Source organism: Aegilops tauschii, chromosome 3 (assembly GCF_002575655.3).
Source record: "Aegilops tauschii subsp. strangulata cultivar AL8/78 chromosome 3, Aet v6.0, whole genome shotgun sequence".
Taxonomy (NCBI): Eukaryota; Viridiplantae; Streptophyta; class Magnoliopsida; order Poales; family Poaceae; genus Aegilops; species Aegilops tauschii.
The window spans coordinates 337905171-337921337 of NC_053037.3; the positions used below are offsets into that span (position 1 = coordinate 337905171).

At 42.4% G+C, this 16167-nt stretch overlaps 1 protein-coding gene across 1 annotated transcript; it reads right to left on the reverse strand.

Annotated features, from left to right (window-relative positions):
- On the reverse strand, positions 1-15953 carry LOC109732648 (uncharacterized). The gene is made up of 21 exons (XM_020291827.4): positions 15591-15953; positions 15382-15466; positions 13798-13837; positions 13458-13706; positions 12647-12746; positions 12499-12573; positions 12044-12142; positions 11366-11482; positions 11163-11278; positions 10957-11056; positions 10070-10419; positions 9349-9679; positions 7542-7738; positions 7125-7343; positions 6331-6517; positions 4664-4911; positions 4391-4483; positions 4208-4309; positions 3658-4027; positions 3232-3369; positions 1-1017 (listed from the first exon to the last, which is right to left on the reverse strand). Exons 1-21 carry the CDS (start codon positions 15720-15722, stop codon positions 277-279), a joined length of 4089 nt encoding a protein of 1362 aa, XP_020147416.1. The 5' UTR covers positions 15723-15953; the 3' UTR covers positions 1-276.
- Between the last annotated feature and the right edge of the window lie 214 nt (positions 15954-16167).

Consider the following 16167-nt stretch of genomic DNA (forward strand, 5'->3'; position numbering starts at 1 on the left):
TTTGGCATCCAAACACGATTGACTCATCTTACAAAACTTCAATTCCGTCATCTCGACAAATCACAAACAACATGATATGACAAATCACAAAAGGCTTGGGCTACGGCTGCAGTCGCGGTATAGTTCTCTTCCTGACGAGAACAGCAGATGTACATGGCTACTCACATACTGCTCGTCGTCTTTTGAGCACTACATTTAACAAATTACAGTGGGACAAAGGAATCAGCACACATAAAAAAATGGCACACTGCTATGAGAACTGAATCAGAAATATTTTTATACAGCAGAAATACTGGGTGGAGGTGATGGCGACGCCTCTGTTGAAGGTGGTTTATCTTGTGTCTCTGGTTCCTTGGTAGAAGGTGCATCATTTGTAGAATCACTGGGAGTAACAGCAAGTGCATCAGTGCCACTGGAATCAGCTGCTGGAGCAGGAGCTGGAGCTGGAGCATCAGCAGCGTCAGGACTGCTACTTGTTGGGCCTGGAACCGGAGCTTCTGTAGCTTCCGCAGTACCAGGGGCTGCAGTAGCTTCGGCATTGCTGGTAGCTGCTGTAGCCTCCACATTGTCAGGAGCTGTTGTAGCCTCCGATGGCTTTACCTCATCGGTGCTTTGTGCCGGAGCAGGAGGGGCTTGAGCCATGGGGGCACCTTGAGCCACGGGAGTACCTTGGGCCATTGGGGTGCTGTGATTCATGGGAGTACCTTGAGCCATTGGGGTGCCTTGATTCATGGGAGCACCTGCAGTTGGGGTCGGTGCGGCATTAGGAAGCCCAGGTTTTGCAGCAGCCTTTTTAATAATAATGGGAGGTGCAGATAGAGGCGGCATTCCAGGCGGAAGTATTTCAATTGGTGGTTTTTTCTCAGTTTCTCCCAAACTAGTGAGCTTCGGGTCCTCAAGAGAAGCCAAGAATGCTGCTGCAGCATCGGTTTTTACGGTTGGCGTGTGATCCAGCTCCTTTTGTAGCATCTTGTTCCATGTTATGACTGAGCTCCTTAACGATGGACGACCATGGGCCTAGAGAGAGGAAGATCCTTGTAAGAACTTGAAAATCATACTCATTGTAAATCACTCGGCAAAGTGAAAAAGGCAACGTCATCTTTAGGGGAACCAGCAGCAGCACAATGCATTGAAATCATTTATTATAGACAACCGTAATGCTTAGCTATCTCACGAGCAATGACGTCACTAGCAATCATACAAGTTCTTTGCAATGTATTTGCACGAATTATATAAACCAAACCTCCGGCCACAATGATCTGTAATATTATAATATTTTGGAGGACGAACCAGTTCTTCATAATAGATGGACTGATCTCATGCTAGGTGAAACTTGAAACTGCAAGGAGGTGCATCAACTCCATTCTTTTTAATCATTTAGTCATGCATTCTGAATATACAGAAATCAATTGAGGAGAATAGGGTATCAAGGGAAGGAGAGGAAGAACAAGTCATATAGGCAGAGCAGAAAACACTTGCATCTGAGGCAGGGTGTTGGTGGTGCTTTTAAGTCTTCTAGGGACTATGGGTAGGAGTGTGTTCTGATATTTGAAGCAATTAATCGAGGAGTAGCAGATAATAAGGGCATTATCGGTACGGCTCCCGAACTGAGATTCTGGATGGTAGCCGAAGGGGCCAAGCCAAACACATCTGGCTCCTGAAAAGGAGATCCATGGAGCAGGCAAGAGCTGGGGCAGAAAAACAACTAGAACGGAGGAGCGGCCTCTCCGTAAATCCTCACAGGGCAAAACAAATCTGTCCAGAGGAGATGGGTCAACTTACCTGCAGATGCCATAAGCCATCTCCAACCCCATATACCGGTTTATTTGATATATCATTTCTAACCTTTTCTAGCCCCCGTACATTGAACTTATAGACGACGGTGAGCACAAGAGCTGCCTATTCCTACCGGCACGAGTTCATGCGGCGACGACCAGTACCAGTAACTATCGGCGACAGCCTTCTGCACCGCGTATACCCACCTACTCTGTTCCTCGCATCGAGGCATCACACCACCAAACCCCTACTCATATGACGCCCCCAAAAAACTGATCCATGTTGCTGCGCTGCTCTTCTAATGTCTTCCCTTTGCAAGATCCATGGAGATGAACTGAATGTGTGCCCAGATCCAATTTTGTGTCGCATCATGTGCCAGGATGCACTACATTGCGTGTGTGTGATTCCTTGTGTATTGAACGAATGTAATTCATGCAATTTTGATCTCTGTTGTGGACTGTAAGCAACCACTTGATGTTAAACTGAAGCAAATCAGGCTTGATCATTGAAAATTGTTGGCTCTTCTGTACGTGTATGCCTAGACAAATTACTAACAGCGTGTCTGGCATAATTGGGAAGGTGAATGGGAGTTTAGAAGGAATCGTATTGAGATTACACATGGTGTGTCAGGGTTTTTTCCAAACCATTGTTTGGTATCTAACAGAAATTACGTGTGGGAGGGAGAACTTCATCCCCTTTTTGGGTTAGTAGGAATTGATGAGGATTAGATAAGGGATGATAACATAAGTTGTGATGAAGGGCCAAGATGAATCACTAAAACAATTTCCACCCCCTCCCCTGTTGTTTAAACTGTGGGAGTTGCATTCTCAACTCCAATACCTAATCCCTCCTCAATTACCATTCCCTCTAACCATACCTAGATTTAAAGCCTGTACCCTTCAATTTCCATCCTTAACTCTAACTACCCCCAACCAAACATGTTGTAACAGTATATGGACTAGATATTGTTGCACATTCCAACCAGGCATACCTGAAAGCTTGTTGACAGTAAAAAGTGTGTATACACAAGAAGCATTATGTAGTGCAATCACAGTGCAAAGTATACCATGTTCACTGAGGTATGAGGGACGCTATATTTTGTCCATTAAAATGCACAAGGAATCGAATAACTTAAGAAAATTAAAAAGATAGCCAGCAATTGCGTGCCCTTTTAGTCCCAGGTGTTGGAACCAAGGGTATTATGGTCTATTTATTCCAAAACCACCATTTCAATGTTTTTGGAGCCAACTAGTAGCTGAATGCTTTTACCAGATAGATTCAGATCCTCGGTGGATCAAGAGGAGAGAGCTGCAAAAACAATGATCTGGATACCTACCAAATAGGCCATACGCATGACCAACTTATTTTCTTAGCCATTGGATCTAACGATTATGGATGGCTAAGATGATTGGTTGACACCAGTGCTCTTCGAATGGAATTCAATATAAAACTTACTTGAGCATGTAAAACGGCCTCAGCCAGCATTCCTGTGTCTTGCCATGCTTTCTCCATGAGGGCATTATCACCCAGAACTGCAGCTGCAAATGCTGCTTCACGTCCATGGCCAGCTGTAATCAAATTGGCCACTAAACCCTGAAAAAGTGCAACAGTATTAGTAATTGCTCCGAAGAAGCTCTAACATGTGCAAATCATCATAAACGAAACATAATGCGTCAACAGACAAGAAACAGCAGGTTTTAGCATGCATGTATGAACAAGGTGTCTTGCCATATTCCAGAAACAATTGCCAATAGTAGGCATGTGGTCTATGGTGTACTCCATAATCATGGCATTTCATAACTGTCATTATGGATGGCAATCACCATTATGGCCGAGAACCGAATTCTAACAGTAAAATATTATTAGGTCAAAGTAACATACCGATAGTCTAGTAAGTTCCCCATGGTTTGCAAGACGTAGTGCCAGACCTCGTAAGGTTTGCCCATGCAGAGCTCCCTTTACAGAAGCTGCCGCAGCTAATCTCTTCAGAACTTCACGAGCAATTTCAGCCTGGCCGGTGGCATCTGCGGCATCAATAAGGTCAAAAAACTCCTTGACAAATTTCACTATTCCCTGCACGGCATCTGCAAGACTTTCTTGCTTAGCCTGCTTAGCTACTGCTAAATTGAGAATCTGCGTAACATCAGTAGCAGTAGTTTCTTGTCCCACGTCTCGGCTATTGCTCATTGTCAGTAGACATGCAAGTGCTCTTTTCAAGTCCTTGCTTTGCATTGCAAGATCGAATTCCAACCTGAGAAATATCAGCACAAATTTAAACTCATGAAAATAGTGAGGATTTATCTATCAATATCAACAGATATCCTTGACTCAAAACATGATAATACAGTTAAATAATGAGAAACACATGAATATGATGCGATGCTATAATGATATCTGACGATAGAACAATCAAAGCGGCAAGAATTCTCGCCTCTTGGATATTCCAGGTAAATGAAGTGCTTCAGTAGCATAGCCCATTCCAAGCATAAATTGAGCAAGGTCATCATGGTGCTCTCGGCCAAGTCTAGTAGCCCTGCATGATTGGTTTTAAGTTGTCATTCCTACCGCTTGCATAAGTAGACAAAATACAACGCTCTAAAGCATAAACACATACCATTTGACAGCACTAACTGGATCTCCATATGCTGCAAGGCACCGACATCTAATACCGGGATGGCTGAGAGACAAGGCATGTGCACACATATACCTTATAGGAATATTGTAAGTGTCAGAATTGCATCAAAATCGGCATCTCAGAAATAACCAGAACAAATAAAAATTAAGAACTTAGGCTTATTTGAGTGAATTTTATTTCCATTTCCACCAGCACTCTCTTGTGCATAAAGGATCAAGGAACTGCTCTTGATGTCCTTTCAATATGTATTACCTGTCAACGAGCCACAGAACTCCGTCTCTGACACCAACCAGGACAAGTGGCCCAATAGGTCTTTTCTGCTCAGGAGGAAAGCGAGTTACTGCAACCGATACCCCTCCTCCAGCAACAGCCACTTCAGAATATCTTCTATCATCCAATTCTTTCAGGAATACTGAATCATCCCCATTTAATTTGGATTGCTTCGGCACTATAAACGGTGGTATCGACGGAGCATGCTGAAAGGAGGCTAAACGAACAACCTGGAAAATTACAGAGTATAGGCTGTAATCAACAATATCACATAATACTAGCTAGTATATGTAAAAAGGAGCATGGAGACGAAAGCTGTACAGGTAAAGAGAAGTCGTGTATAACACAGTGACGAACATCAAAATGACATAGATAACAAAACTGGCTACTATTAACCCTGGCTTCTAATAACATTTAGGGTGTGTTTGGGAGGCCGAATGGTCTCAGATATTCCCTACCCAGCCCACTGTTTGCTGTTTGGTAGGGTGTATGGGCTCTCCTCAGCCATGCCCATCTCATGCAAAAGAGGGCCTCGGCCATGCTCGCTTGCAAACAGGTGATGGGAGGGTTCACTCCATTGAACCCCCCAGAAAAATCTCCCTGCAACCCACCCATGCCCTCCCCAACCCATCATGCACGACGAGGGCTACCCACCCGAATTGAACCCCCCTTGACCTAGCCGCCACTCTCTCAACCCTTTGCGACGAAGGAAACCACAGCCGCCGGAGCCCCTTCACTGCCTCGCATCACTTCCTAGATCCCAGCGTCGGCGCCGCCGCCACGCCCATCCCCACCACCGCCCTGTTCGCCGGAGTTCCTCACCTCACCTCCCCGCGCAGTCTCCTCTGCTTTGAGCTCTTGCCTACTCCAGCGACTAACCACCACGTAGTGCACCTCCTCCTCCTTCTCATCTTCTCCGCCGCAACCGAGCACCGTGGGTAGCCGTCCAAATTGAACCGCCGCCGTCCAAGTCAAGCCACTCCCTGTTCTTCGCCAGCGCCGCAGTCCTCCACCCTACGCCGCCCACAGGTGTGGCGAGGCCGCGACCCGACTGGTTTTGTCGGTGTCGGGAGGCCCTTGGAGCAAGTAGAAGCGTGGCTCACGCGCATAGTGCTACCGCCGGCAGCCAAGAACTGAATAACTAACATGTCAAACTACTTCAGCCGATAGTAACTCCTGGTTGGTTAGCAGGCTTTCTATTCCCAATTTGTGATTATAGAAATTGATAATCAAGAATCTGAATATTTATACTTTTAGAATCTGAATGTGTATATTTTGATATATATATATCAGGGATTTTCGAAACCTCCGTACAAAGAGCACTGTAATACAAGTTGCTGGTTACTGTTCTGTACATATGGTTCCTGTACACCGTGCATCTAGTTTGTTTCAAGAGAATGCAAATGTTTTTGTGATGACCCACGTATGAAACACTCCTTTGAATATGCAATTTTTGTTACTAATTAGTTTTTCTAGAGAAAGCAAGTGCTCTTGTTACCATTTAACCATTGATAAAACAAGTAGGGGAACTCACTACCAGGTATAGAAGAAATCTTCATTCAATTGTGCACGCAAATTTTATTCATTGTGTTTCCTAAAATAGAGTCAAAAAGGATTACTAGCAGCATTCAACATACACAAATACGCACCTGCAACATAGGAGGTCTTAATGATATTTTTTCACTTGCAGTGACCTGGGGACCTTCGACTGTGATAAGAGCCAAATCTCCATGGTCTGCAACTGCTCGACCCTGAGCTTCTCTTGCTTTCATTTCTTCTTTCCTCTTTTTTGTCTCAATATCAATGGCAGCAACTCCAGCATCAACAAAGACGCACCTGCAAAATATTGTTCAAAAGTTCAAGAGATAGAAAGAAGTCCCATGTTCTACCAAAGCTTTTTTTCCGAGAGCCAGGAGTGCTGTCAAAGCATGAAAACATCATTTGCTGGCAAAAATCTACCTAGACCACAAATCCATTTTACCCACAACAAAAATTCAAAATAATAGCACTTTAAAATTAAAAATTAAACAGAACTACTTCCTCTGTCCCAATATACTTGTCCTGGTTTTAGTTCAATTGAACTAAAACCATGACAAGTATTTCGGGACGGAGGGAGTAATATATAAGTAGCTGCCTTCTCAATATCCTAGCACTGCCACTTTCTAAGCCATTGGATGTAAATTATATTACAATACAACTTCATGACTGTAAAATGGTCTTCAAAATTTATTGGGCAACATGACGTAAATCACGCAAAGAGTCATAAGCTTCCTACGGCACTTTTTCTATTTACCATATTGCATCGCACACCAAGTGTAGCATTATTAGAAGACAATCAAGAGTTTCAAACAGACTCAGCAGCATAAATTGGGCACACATGATAACGAAAATATTGGGGGCACTAAATGAATTATTCGGACTATACACAAAAGGGTTAACTTACTCGATGGTTGTTGGTGTAGCCACAAACAACTGTCTACGATGCCAAACAGCACCAGTAGCAGAAGGAATTGAAACATCCCCAAGATACCTAAACTGAGGTCGCAGGGAAGAAATTACAATGTACTGCTGATAAGCAAATGCACAATATTCAACAGTTTGGTCCCACACAGTCCATTCAGGTTGTGCAAGTAAGCCGCTTACGGGCTGATAGGTCTCCCAGCTGCACCAACCAAATGTAGTTAAGTAGGCAGTTTTGGGGTAACACAAACATTAGCTGCAAATATCATGGGTATAGTAAAGAACAAAGTTAGCTAAGTTAATACAAGTAATAATACGTAGCATAGGATCATTCCACATTCGCCAATAAATGAACTTTCTGGATATGCAGAAAGCATGAAATACCTAGGTGCATACATACCTGTATAACTGGAAATTTTGGGGCGGCCCTTCTCTGGAGGAAAATGGGTCATCCGAAGCAAAAGATGATCCACTTCCTCCGAAGCCTGATAGGGGCATTGATTGAACAGTTGATATAGCAGTGGCCGTCAAAGGACTGATTCTACGAGATGTTCGGTATGTAACACCAAGCAGAGCACCACCATGCAAGCCAACGACCTGCAAGAACAGAACCATAAATCTCTTGAAACAATATAACACTAAGAGTAACACACTAAACTAAACCTCTTTGGAATGCAGGATTCAAAATTTCTAAGAAACAGGGATAAGAATTGATATGCCATGTCTTGATGACCCTACAGGAAACGAAAACTGCAGACATGGCCCTCTCGATGCTCAACAGGATTTTTGCAGGAATTCCAAGAGAGAGAAGGTGCATCCAGGAATGAAGGGAAAATTCAATTAGGTCAAACCTCTCGCTAGGAATCTATAGAACTGGGGCGCAGGAAAGCAATCCATAGGACTTTGTCAGTCTTATGATCTAAATGGCCTCTAATGGAAAAATTCCTATAGATTGAAATCCCACAAAAGTGCTATAAAAATTTCTCTCACAAGGAGCCCAAAAGAACCATCAGAAAGTTAAGATTCGTTTAACTGGTCAACCAAGGATATGAGGTGGAAGCAAGAACACGCTGTTGCGATGAAGCTCCGGCGACACACGCCGAACCAGCCCTCCGGCGACACGAACACCGGACGGAAGAGACGAACTCGAGCACACGAGTATTTACGGCGACATACGCCTCGGCGACATACGCCTCGTCGACGAACGGCTTCTCTTTACTCAAACTGGGCACATACCAAACACCAACATACATGGGAGACTACACACGCCTGGAGACTAACTCCGGCTACTACTCCTCACGGTGAACGCACACACGCACCTCTGGCTACACCTTAAATAGGAGACGCATACACATGCCACTAACCTGTGCACGCACGACCCGGCCTCACAACCAGCCACTATCCTCGTGGATGCATGCAAACAAACTACCTATATCCACGTCCAAAGCCACGCAACACCTGCTGGAATCTCTCCATCATCCACTTGACTAGGACTCCTAGCAACCTAATTGATTGCGCCAAACTACATGCACGGCTAACAGACTTGCGCGTCTAGCTCGCTCCGGCCGCGCGCACTAATACAACTGACTTTGAACGAATCAAGTCACAATTATTCTGACACACGCAACCATGCGAACATCTAAATTAGCATTGCATATCACGTTATGTTTCAGCAACGATGTATGCAAGACAGTTACAACACGGTATTAAAGCACAGGCATTTCCTGAACAATGGCAACGCCAACAGATTTTTAAAATAAGTAATCAGTATAATTAACCAAGCACAATATAATCAGAAATAAATTTCACATTGTAATTTGTATGGTAAAGAGTAACATTAAATGAACTAAAAACATTTCGGCCCAGAAAAGAGAAAATGAACCTTTTCATATCAAATAATTACAAAATTATAGCTCTATTACGCCCAAAAAAAACATTACTGCATCATGTCAAAATGTGGCCAAATATTTGTTTCGACAATGTTTGAATGTAACTAAGCTACTCAGGATGGAAATTTTCCAGCATGCATCAGACATTTTACGATGGTTTTCTATAAGTGACGCCGATGATCTTTGCATTTCCATCAAGAAACAACCACAAAAGTAAACAGATATAATCACTGTCTTCCCATCAAACTGGTGTATTGAAAGAAAAAGAAAGATTCTCCATAGTTCATAAAGAATATATCATAAATGACAATTACCTACCGGTTCACTACGGCCGTCAATGGATCTCTGCAGAACATGAGCTGTTCCATCATCTAACAAAATGCGAACTTGTACTGTGGCTGAAGAAGCAGCACTAGCAGCTGCAGCTGCTGCTTGAGCTGCTGCTGCAGCTGCTTCTTTTGCCTTTTTAGAGGAACCACCTTTCACAATAAGTGGCATCCTTGGAGCCAATGCACTCTCGACCAAAGCATATCTGTCGCGACAGCTGTCCCATGCAAAAAGTTTTCCCGTGCCTGAATCAACAACTGACCAATCACTAGCTTTGTACACAACGAATGAAGGAATGTCTGGCCATACAACTGCAACATACCTGCATATAAGTAAATACTTTGTTTTAGAAATTTATTTGAAATCACAAGATATATCTACAGAGCAACTAACTATAGCTTACACAAGCACCACAAAACATTAGGACATGGCAAAACAGAATAGACATTGCAAACATTGACTTCTAAATTTTCACAGATTGCAACAAATAACTCACAGCACATAACGGGCGAAATAACTACCATCTAACACTAAACCTCTCGCACAGTGTATAATGCAACAGTATCCAGAATAAAGACTAGAAAGTATTCAGCTAGGGGGCATGTGTACTGCAGCCAACAAGAGATTCATGAAATAGAAAAACCGAGTGTGTAGTTGTCTCTATCTTTTGTAGTAGTCAAGTGCTAGGTGATAAGATGGCAGAAATACTTACTTTCCAGAACTGCTAGCTGAAAGAATTGAATATGAATCATGAGGAGCGGGTGTGCTGATATGCTTCTTGCTTTGCTTAACTATCAGCTGATCTATAGATTCACTCCTTGATCTTCCTGCTTCAGATGCACTTCCAAGGGACGGGTTTGCTGTGTTTGACAATTGGAAATTCAGCAACTTAAGTTCTCTTTCAACAATGTAAACAGCAGAGTGTTCCTTGCTTTCTGTCAGTGCTGGTAGAGGAGCAACAGCCGGTAGTGCTCTTGGATCGAACTCACTTAAAATAATACCGATGTTTGTTCCAGTAGCAACAAGATGTGGTTGCAAGGGATGTGCCACCATGCAGTAAACCTAGAGTAGTCACAAATTTCAGACTATATTAGCATGTTTGACAACATGTACCATGGTGGCTTATCTTTAAATGGAACCAGCATTCCCTCAGCGACATGGAGTACCGTAAACCAGATTAATTTATTTTTGGCATTTTGTAGATTCAAGTTATCTTTTGCTGATGCATCATAATTCTCTTTCCATTTTTAAGTCCAGAACGATGTGGAATACGGCCTTTGCAAACTGCATCATCCACAGGTCACTCGGGGCATACATTTAACACTTAAACATAATTAATGGATAAAGAACGCTAACAACATGAGTACATGACAGGTGATTGTTGTGAGCTTTACACTCTGGCTGTGTGTCGCATTTTTAGTTACAACGCACATGCCTAGCTCTGTAGCACTACAGTAACCAAAGCAGGGAGAACATGAAAAAGAAACAAATATTTACACAATATTGTACTGTCATCAGATAAAAGTCAGAAAAGACAATAGCTTGACCTGAAATGACAAAATAACATTTTTTGTTAAAGGAATCAGTCCAGAAGCATACCCTCAGTTTCTTATGCTGTGCAAGGGCTTGTGGAGGAACAAGCGAGGACAATTCGCAGAGTGGTCTTGTTAAAGCAGAATAAGTCGGATGTTCTATGGCCCTGTAGCAATACAGAATGCAAAATTATGCATGTGTTTTTTTTCTTTTGTCATCAATACAGAATATCTACAATCTGATTTTCATTCCAAACAGAAAAAAAAACATACCAAATATGGGAGTCCTTGACACAAGTCAGAATATCAAGGTTTGGTGCACGAGGGTGGCACCAAGATGCAACACTATGGCAGGCAAGTTTAGGTACTGGTTTAATGCGCCTTATTTCCTGCACAACAAATATGCTACTCTATAATATATCTTTATAGAATACTAACAAAACATACAGTTACATGGAAATATTGAATGTGCATACCTTGAATGTAACGGTATCCCATATGGCTAAAGTTTTATCAGCCCCTATTGTAATGAGCTGTGGAGCACTTCCCATTACCCTTGAAAGTTCAACCGCAACCACCCCTCCATCGTGAGCCTTCAAAAAGATACCCATAAAAAAGAAGCCAGTATTAAACAACCCAGATGCTAAACTGCTTACTAATGTTATTTACTCTTAAGAGTTAATCTTGTCATATACCAAACAGATGCATGGAAGAACAAGAAGTCAATTTGAGTTTGGAAAAATGTATTAGGATAATCCTTGTGTCCTGTAGTAACAGACTAGCAGCCCTTTTAGGATATTTTGGTCTTGGGTGACTTAGTAGTTAAGGAAGATGAGAGTGAGCTGTAATAGCTAGCTGTAGTTTCCAGGGTACACAGCTAGGCTGTGAACTGTGTAAGTTGGCTACTGTAGCACCTCCCCTACAGCCTATATAAGAAGCAGGCACCCGATATGTAAAATGTAAGCTTGTGGCAATTGAGATATCTAATAAAGCTCCCCACTAGTAGTAGCTCTGTGTGTGTGAAGCACATCTCTTTAGAGAGAGTCCAGGGTGAGAGCTAGAGAAGCTAGTGATTCTAACATTTACATGGTTTACATAAATATTCTGCATTTTGGGAAAACAGAAATAAATAAATAAATGTTTAAAAATGATACCTTCAAACTAATCTTAGGTACAAGTTCCCGAGAGTCATGGATATGATCAGCGCTCCATAATACCAGCAGGCCATCACTACCACCAGAAACTAAATGTACCTGAAGCCACACATTGTTATTGATTAGTAAATACTCCCTCCGTCCCAAAATTCTTGTCTTAGATTCGTCTAAATACGAATGTATCAAGTCATGTTTTAGCATTAGATACATCCGTATCTAGACGAATCTAAGACAAGAATTTTGGGACGGAGGGAGTATACAATAGTACCTTACCGGTCAACAGTACCATGCGAAAAATGAAAATGCTGCAGAAACTAACAACAATGAACTAGCAGATAAGTACAACAAACGACACATGGCATATGAACATAATAGTCAACAGGGGTAAATCACAGTTTGATGACCAAACAGATGAGACCAAAGCCTACAACAAAACAGACTATGTGAAAATTTACCTCGCCAGCTGCAGACATGAATGTCATTAAGCAAGATATTGCTCCTTTATGTCCACCAGTATACCTTCTCACAAGCTGCAAAGACCAAACTGCTAGGTTTAAAATGCAGTTACAGAGAAACAGAGGGGGCAGGTATAAGATGTGTAACCTTCCATGTCATCATTGAGAGAACTCTAATCACACCATCGGATGCCCCGAATGCAACAAGAGGGGCATCACTAGAAGATGACCTGGAGAGGAACTCCATACTGCAAAAGCACAAACATGCTCTTAGTCAACATCTAGCACTAGTCTAAAGTTTGAAAGTACTTGCTGTTCAGTAGATGTATGTTGAATTAGGTTTTCAAGATGGGTAGATAACATAAGCCAAGCTGTTTGTAGTTCTTAATCCTGTACAGAACTTGGCAGTGATCGATTCATTTTCTTATGTATATGATATAAATAAGTAAATATACCATGAAATGCAGCAGCACCAATAGAAAAACATAAGGTTGATGAATGATGAATGTAGCATTTCAGCTCGGTTCAAGTCCAGGTTCCAGTTACAGAATAATGCTAAAATGTCGGAACCAATACCAAATGGAAATGTATTTGTTAATATCAACAAAACACATGTAATTAGGATTTAAGAACAAATATGATGTTGTGAAAACTAAGAATACAATGCCCGCCTATAATGATAAATTATTATTACTTCCAGTAAACATTGAGGATCCAGGGATACTCAGCTGCCAGAAATGGATCCAACCAGTATAGCCTGTAAACTTTGATGCAGGACAAGTGTCACACATCTAAAATAAGGTTTTCCTATTTTATGCCTTACATTACCAACCCAAAATATTATTAAAGAAAACTTAAATCTGGCAATCACATCTGATTTAGGTCCATGTAAACACCATGAATAAATGAAAAGAACTACATATAGATATAATGATGTATACTCTGCAAAGTAATCATACCATAAAAGTGACTTGTTGTCAAGCTCTTGCTTAGGAACATCGCGGCCACGCATAGTCACTAAGTCCAAAAATATTGCTTTGTTCTCACAACAAATAACAACAAAATGTCTTCCTCTTGTAGATGGTGCAGGTGCACTGAAAGCGGACGATTGTTGATTAACTGCAGTTGGAGCCTCGCTAGCAGCAGAGCAATTGCGCCAATGTTGCCAAAAGCGTACATCGTCATCATAAAAAGAAACCTGCTTTACACTTGAAGTATAACAGTTGTCCCATAGGATGTCAGGTAAAAGATACCATGTGAAAGGGCCATGCGGAAATAAAAAAACTTTCAAATCAATACCTTCCGCCTCGAATTGCCTCAGTGGGCTTTCCTTTAGAATCTGCGCAGATTTTGACAAAGGCCAGATTAAGCGAAAAGTTTATATCTCATATAGTATGCTAATTTGCATGCCCACCTTGAAAAGAGAGAATACAAAAAAAACCTGTTCAAGAATTCGGCCGATTAACCAGTTAACTTGCCGATTAATCCCTACTGGTAGGGTCATCGAGTAGCCGATAAACTGATATATCGTCCGATTAATTGATTAACTGGCCGATTAACTTGCCAATTAGCCTATTAATCCCCTACTCCCCAGCCAACCGAGCAGCTACCGGTCAACGATTTCCTCAACAATGCAAAAATATAAAGCAAACAACCAAAAACCAAAGTTCTAAATAGCAGGGTACCACTAAATGGTATTGATGTATGTCTCATAAAGTTAGAAAATAGGGGGCCATGGCCCCGCTATAGCTGTTTGGGCAGGGTGCCACTATTTGGCATACCCACTATTTAAAATTATGCCAAAAACCATGTATAGCGATGGTTGAGGCGAATGTTGTGAAGCCAGAAAACAGCCTATTGTCATGAAAACTAAATTACAACTAGCTTCGACACGGATTAGAACCTAGCCTGCAGTTGAGTTCGGACTGAGGAATGTTTTCCAAGTAAGTTCGCAAATTACTTTCAAAATTATACTAGAGATGTTGGTAACATATAAACAATGATACAAACTTTGGTTCTCAAACTATCCACTTGGGGCACAACTTTGCTCTTGAACTATATAGCCACCGAGCAGGCACCTGAAGGCCTGAACTTTGAATTTCAACTCTCTTCCTTACCGTTGACTATTGTCATGAACGTTGAATTTTTTTTTGCACCCTATGACTGGACAGTGACTTAGCCGTACTGTCAGTTGGTCCACATGTAGCACCACATAAGCGGTGGGACGTAAGCTAGCGAAAATTCAGAGTTCAGGGACTGGTTCCGTCAGTTTTGTAGTTTGAGGACGCTACTGTGCTGTGTCTCACACATGCCCACCAGACTTGCATCCTTGGAGCAGCAGCCATAGGATTTGGTCTCCTTTTTGCTCTGTTTCTGTTTGCTTTGGCTTTCTTTCCTTTGTACATAGTTTCTAGATTTGTCTAGCCTAGATCTCATTTTGTTTTATTTATTTGATTTTTCGCCGGTTTTACTTGTACTACGCCTTATCGGCGTTCTCCTTCTAATACAACATGCGTATTCAAGAAAGAAAATGAGCTTCGTATGATAGTTCAAGGACAAAAATATGTATTGGCTCTAAAATAGTAAATCTAAAGTCTCTCAAACCCCTCAGTGCAACAATTATCGTTGCTGTTACTTTTTAAGGATGAATGTGTGAGAATAAATGGTATTACATGAAACTAATCCAATAACTAAACTAGTTCCACACATGCATCATGGCTTCTGGCAATCAGTTAAACACAAATTTGAACAATTTAAGTGACAGTGCATTGTGATTCAACAAACGAGAAAACCAGCAAATCTAGCATTACCACTCTAACAGCGCATAACGATCCTATGTCATTCCTAACAAGCTGCTGCAACCAGAATTACTGCAAAGCATACCAGTTTCTCCCTCGGCGAGCTTCTCAAGCTTCACACCAACCAGCCTTCGTTCATCGACGCCACCCGCCTTCAGCTCATAGATCACCTAGCCAACAATTCCAAAGCAAGTAGAGATCAATTCGATCGCAAACAGAGCTTGCTAAGCTGGTTTAGCACGCCGAGAAGAAATGGGGACGAAAAGTATAAGAGGGCCCAATTCGAGCTGGTACCTGGCGGTGCTCCCAGTCCCAGACCGAGACGCGGTCATTGGCGTCGGCGGTGACGAGCCAGGGGTGAGTGGGGTGGAGCTGGATCTTCACCACCTTGTCGCTCGTCGGCCGGAACGCCCTGAGGCGGAGCATCTCGCCGTGGCCACCGCGTGCGGCGGCGGCGACGTAGCGGGCCGGGGGTGGGTGCGCGAGAGATCTAGAGATCCGGGGGAAGATCAGAGGCGATGTGCAGTGTTGTGGTAGCTCGCGGGGGTTGGGAGGACGGGGAGATCTGAGTTGCGACTTGGGACTTGAACGACGGCCGACGGGAGAGAAGAGACACGGAGGGAGTAAGGGGGGCTTGCTCCCCTTTCGATGGCCTTTTACCTGCTTTAATTGTTTGTTTGGGCTTTCTAAATAGCATTTGATAGGAAATTCTGAAGCCCCAAACATTTCTACTTCTAGAGTTGCAACCCTACATATTTCTCTACTATTCGAAAAATATATTTTTCACTACCATGCAATCATACCGCAATTTTTTTAATCTACTCATGCAACCATGTCCATTAGCAAGTCAGGCAGCCAGTTCAGATTTACT

Bases quoted from the DNA above. Each gene is read 5' to 3' on its own strand.
- LOC109732648 (XM_020291827.4), bottom strand. From the start codon at position 15,722: ATGCTCCGCCTCAGGGCGTTCCGGCCGACGAGCGACAAGGTGGTGAAG. The intron at 15,467-15,590 runs GTACCAGCTCGA...ATTGTTGGCTAG, and splicing joins GGGACTGGGAGCACCGCCAG to GTGATCTATGAGCTGAAGGC. The intron at 7,344-7,541 runs GTATGTATGCAC...TGGTTGGTGCAG, and splicing joins CAAAATTTCCAGTTATACAG to CTGGGAGACCTATCAGCCCG.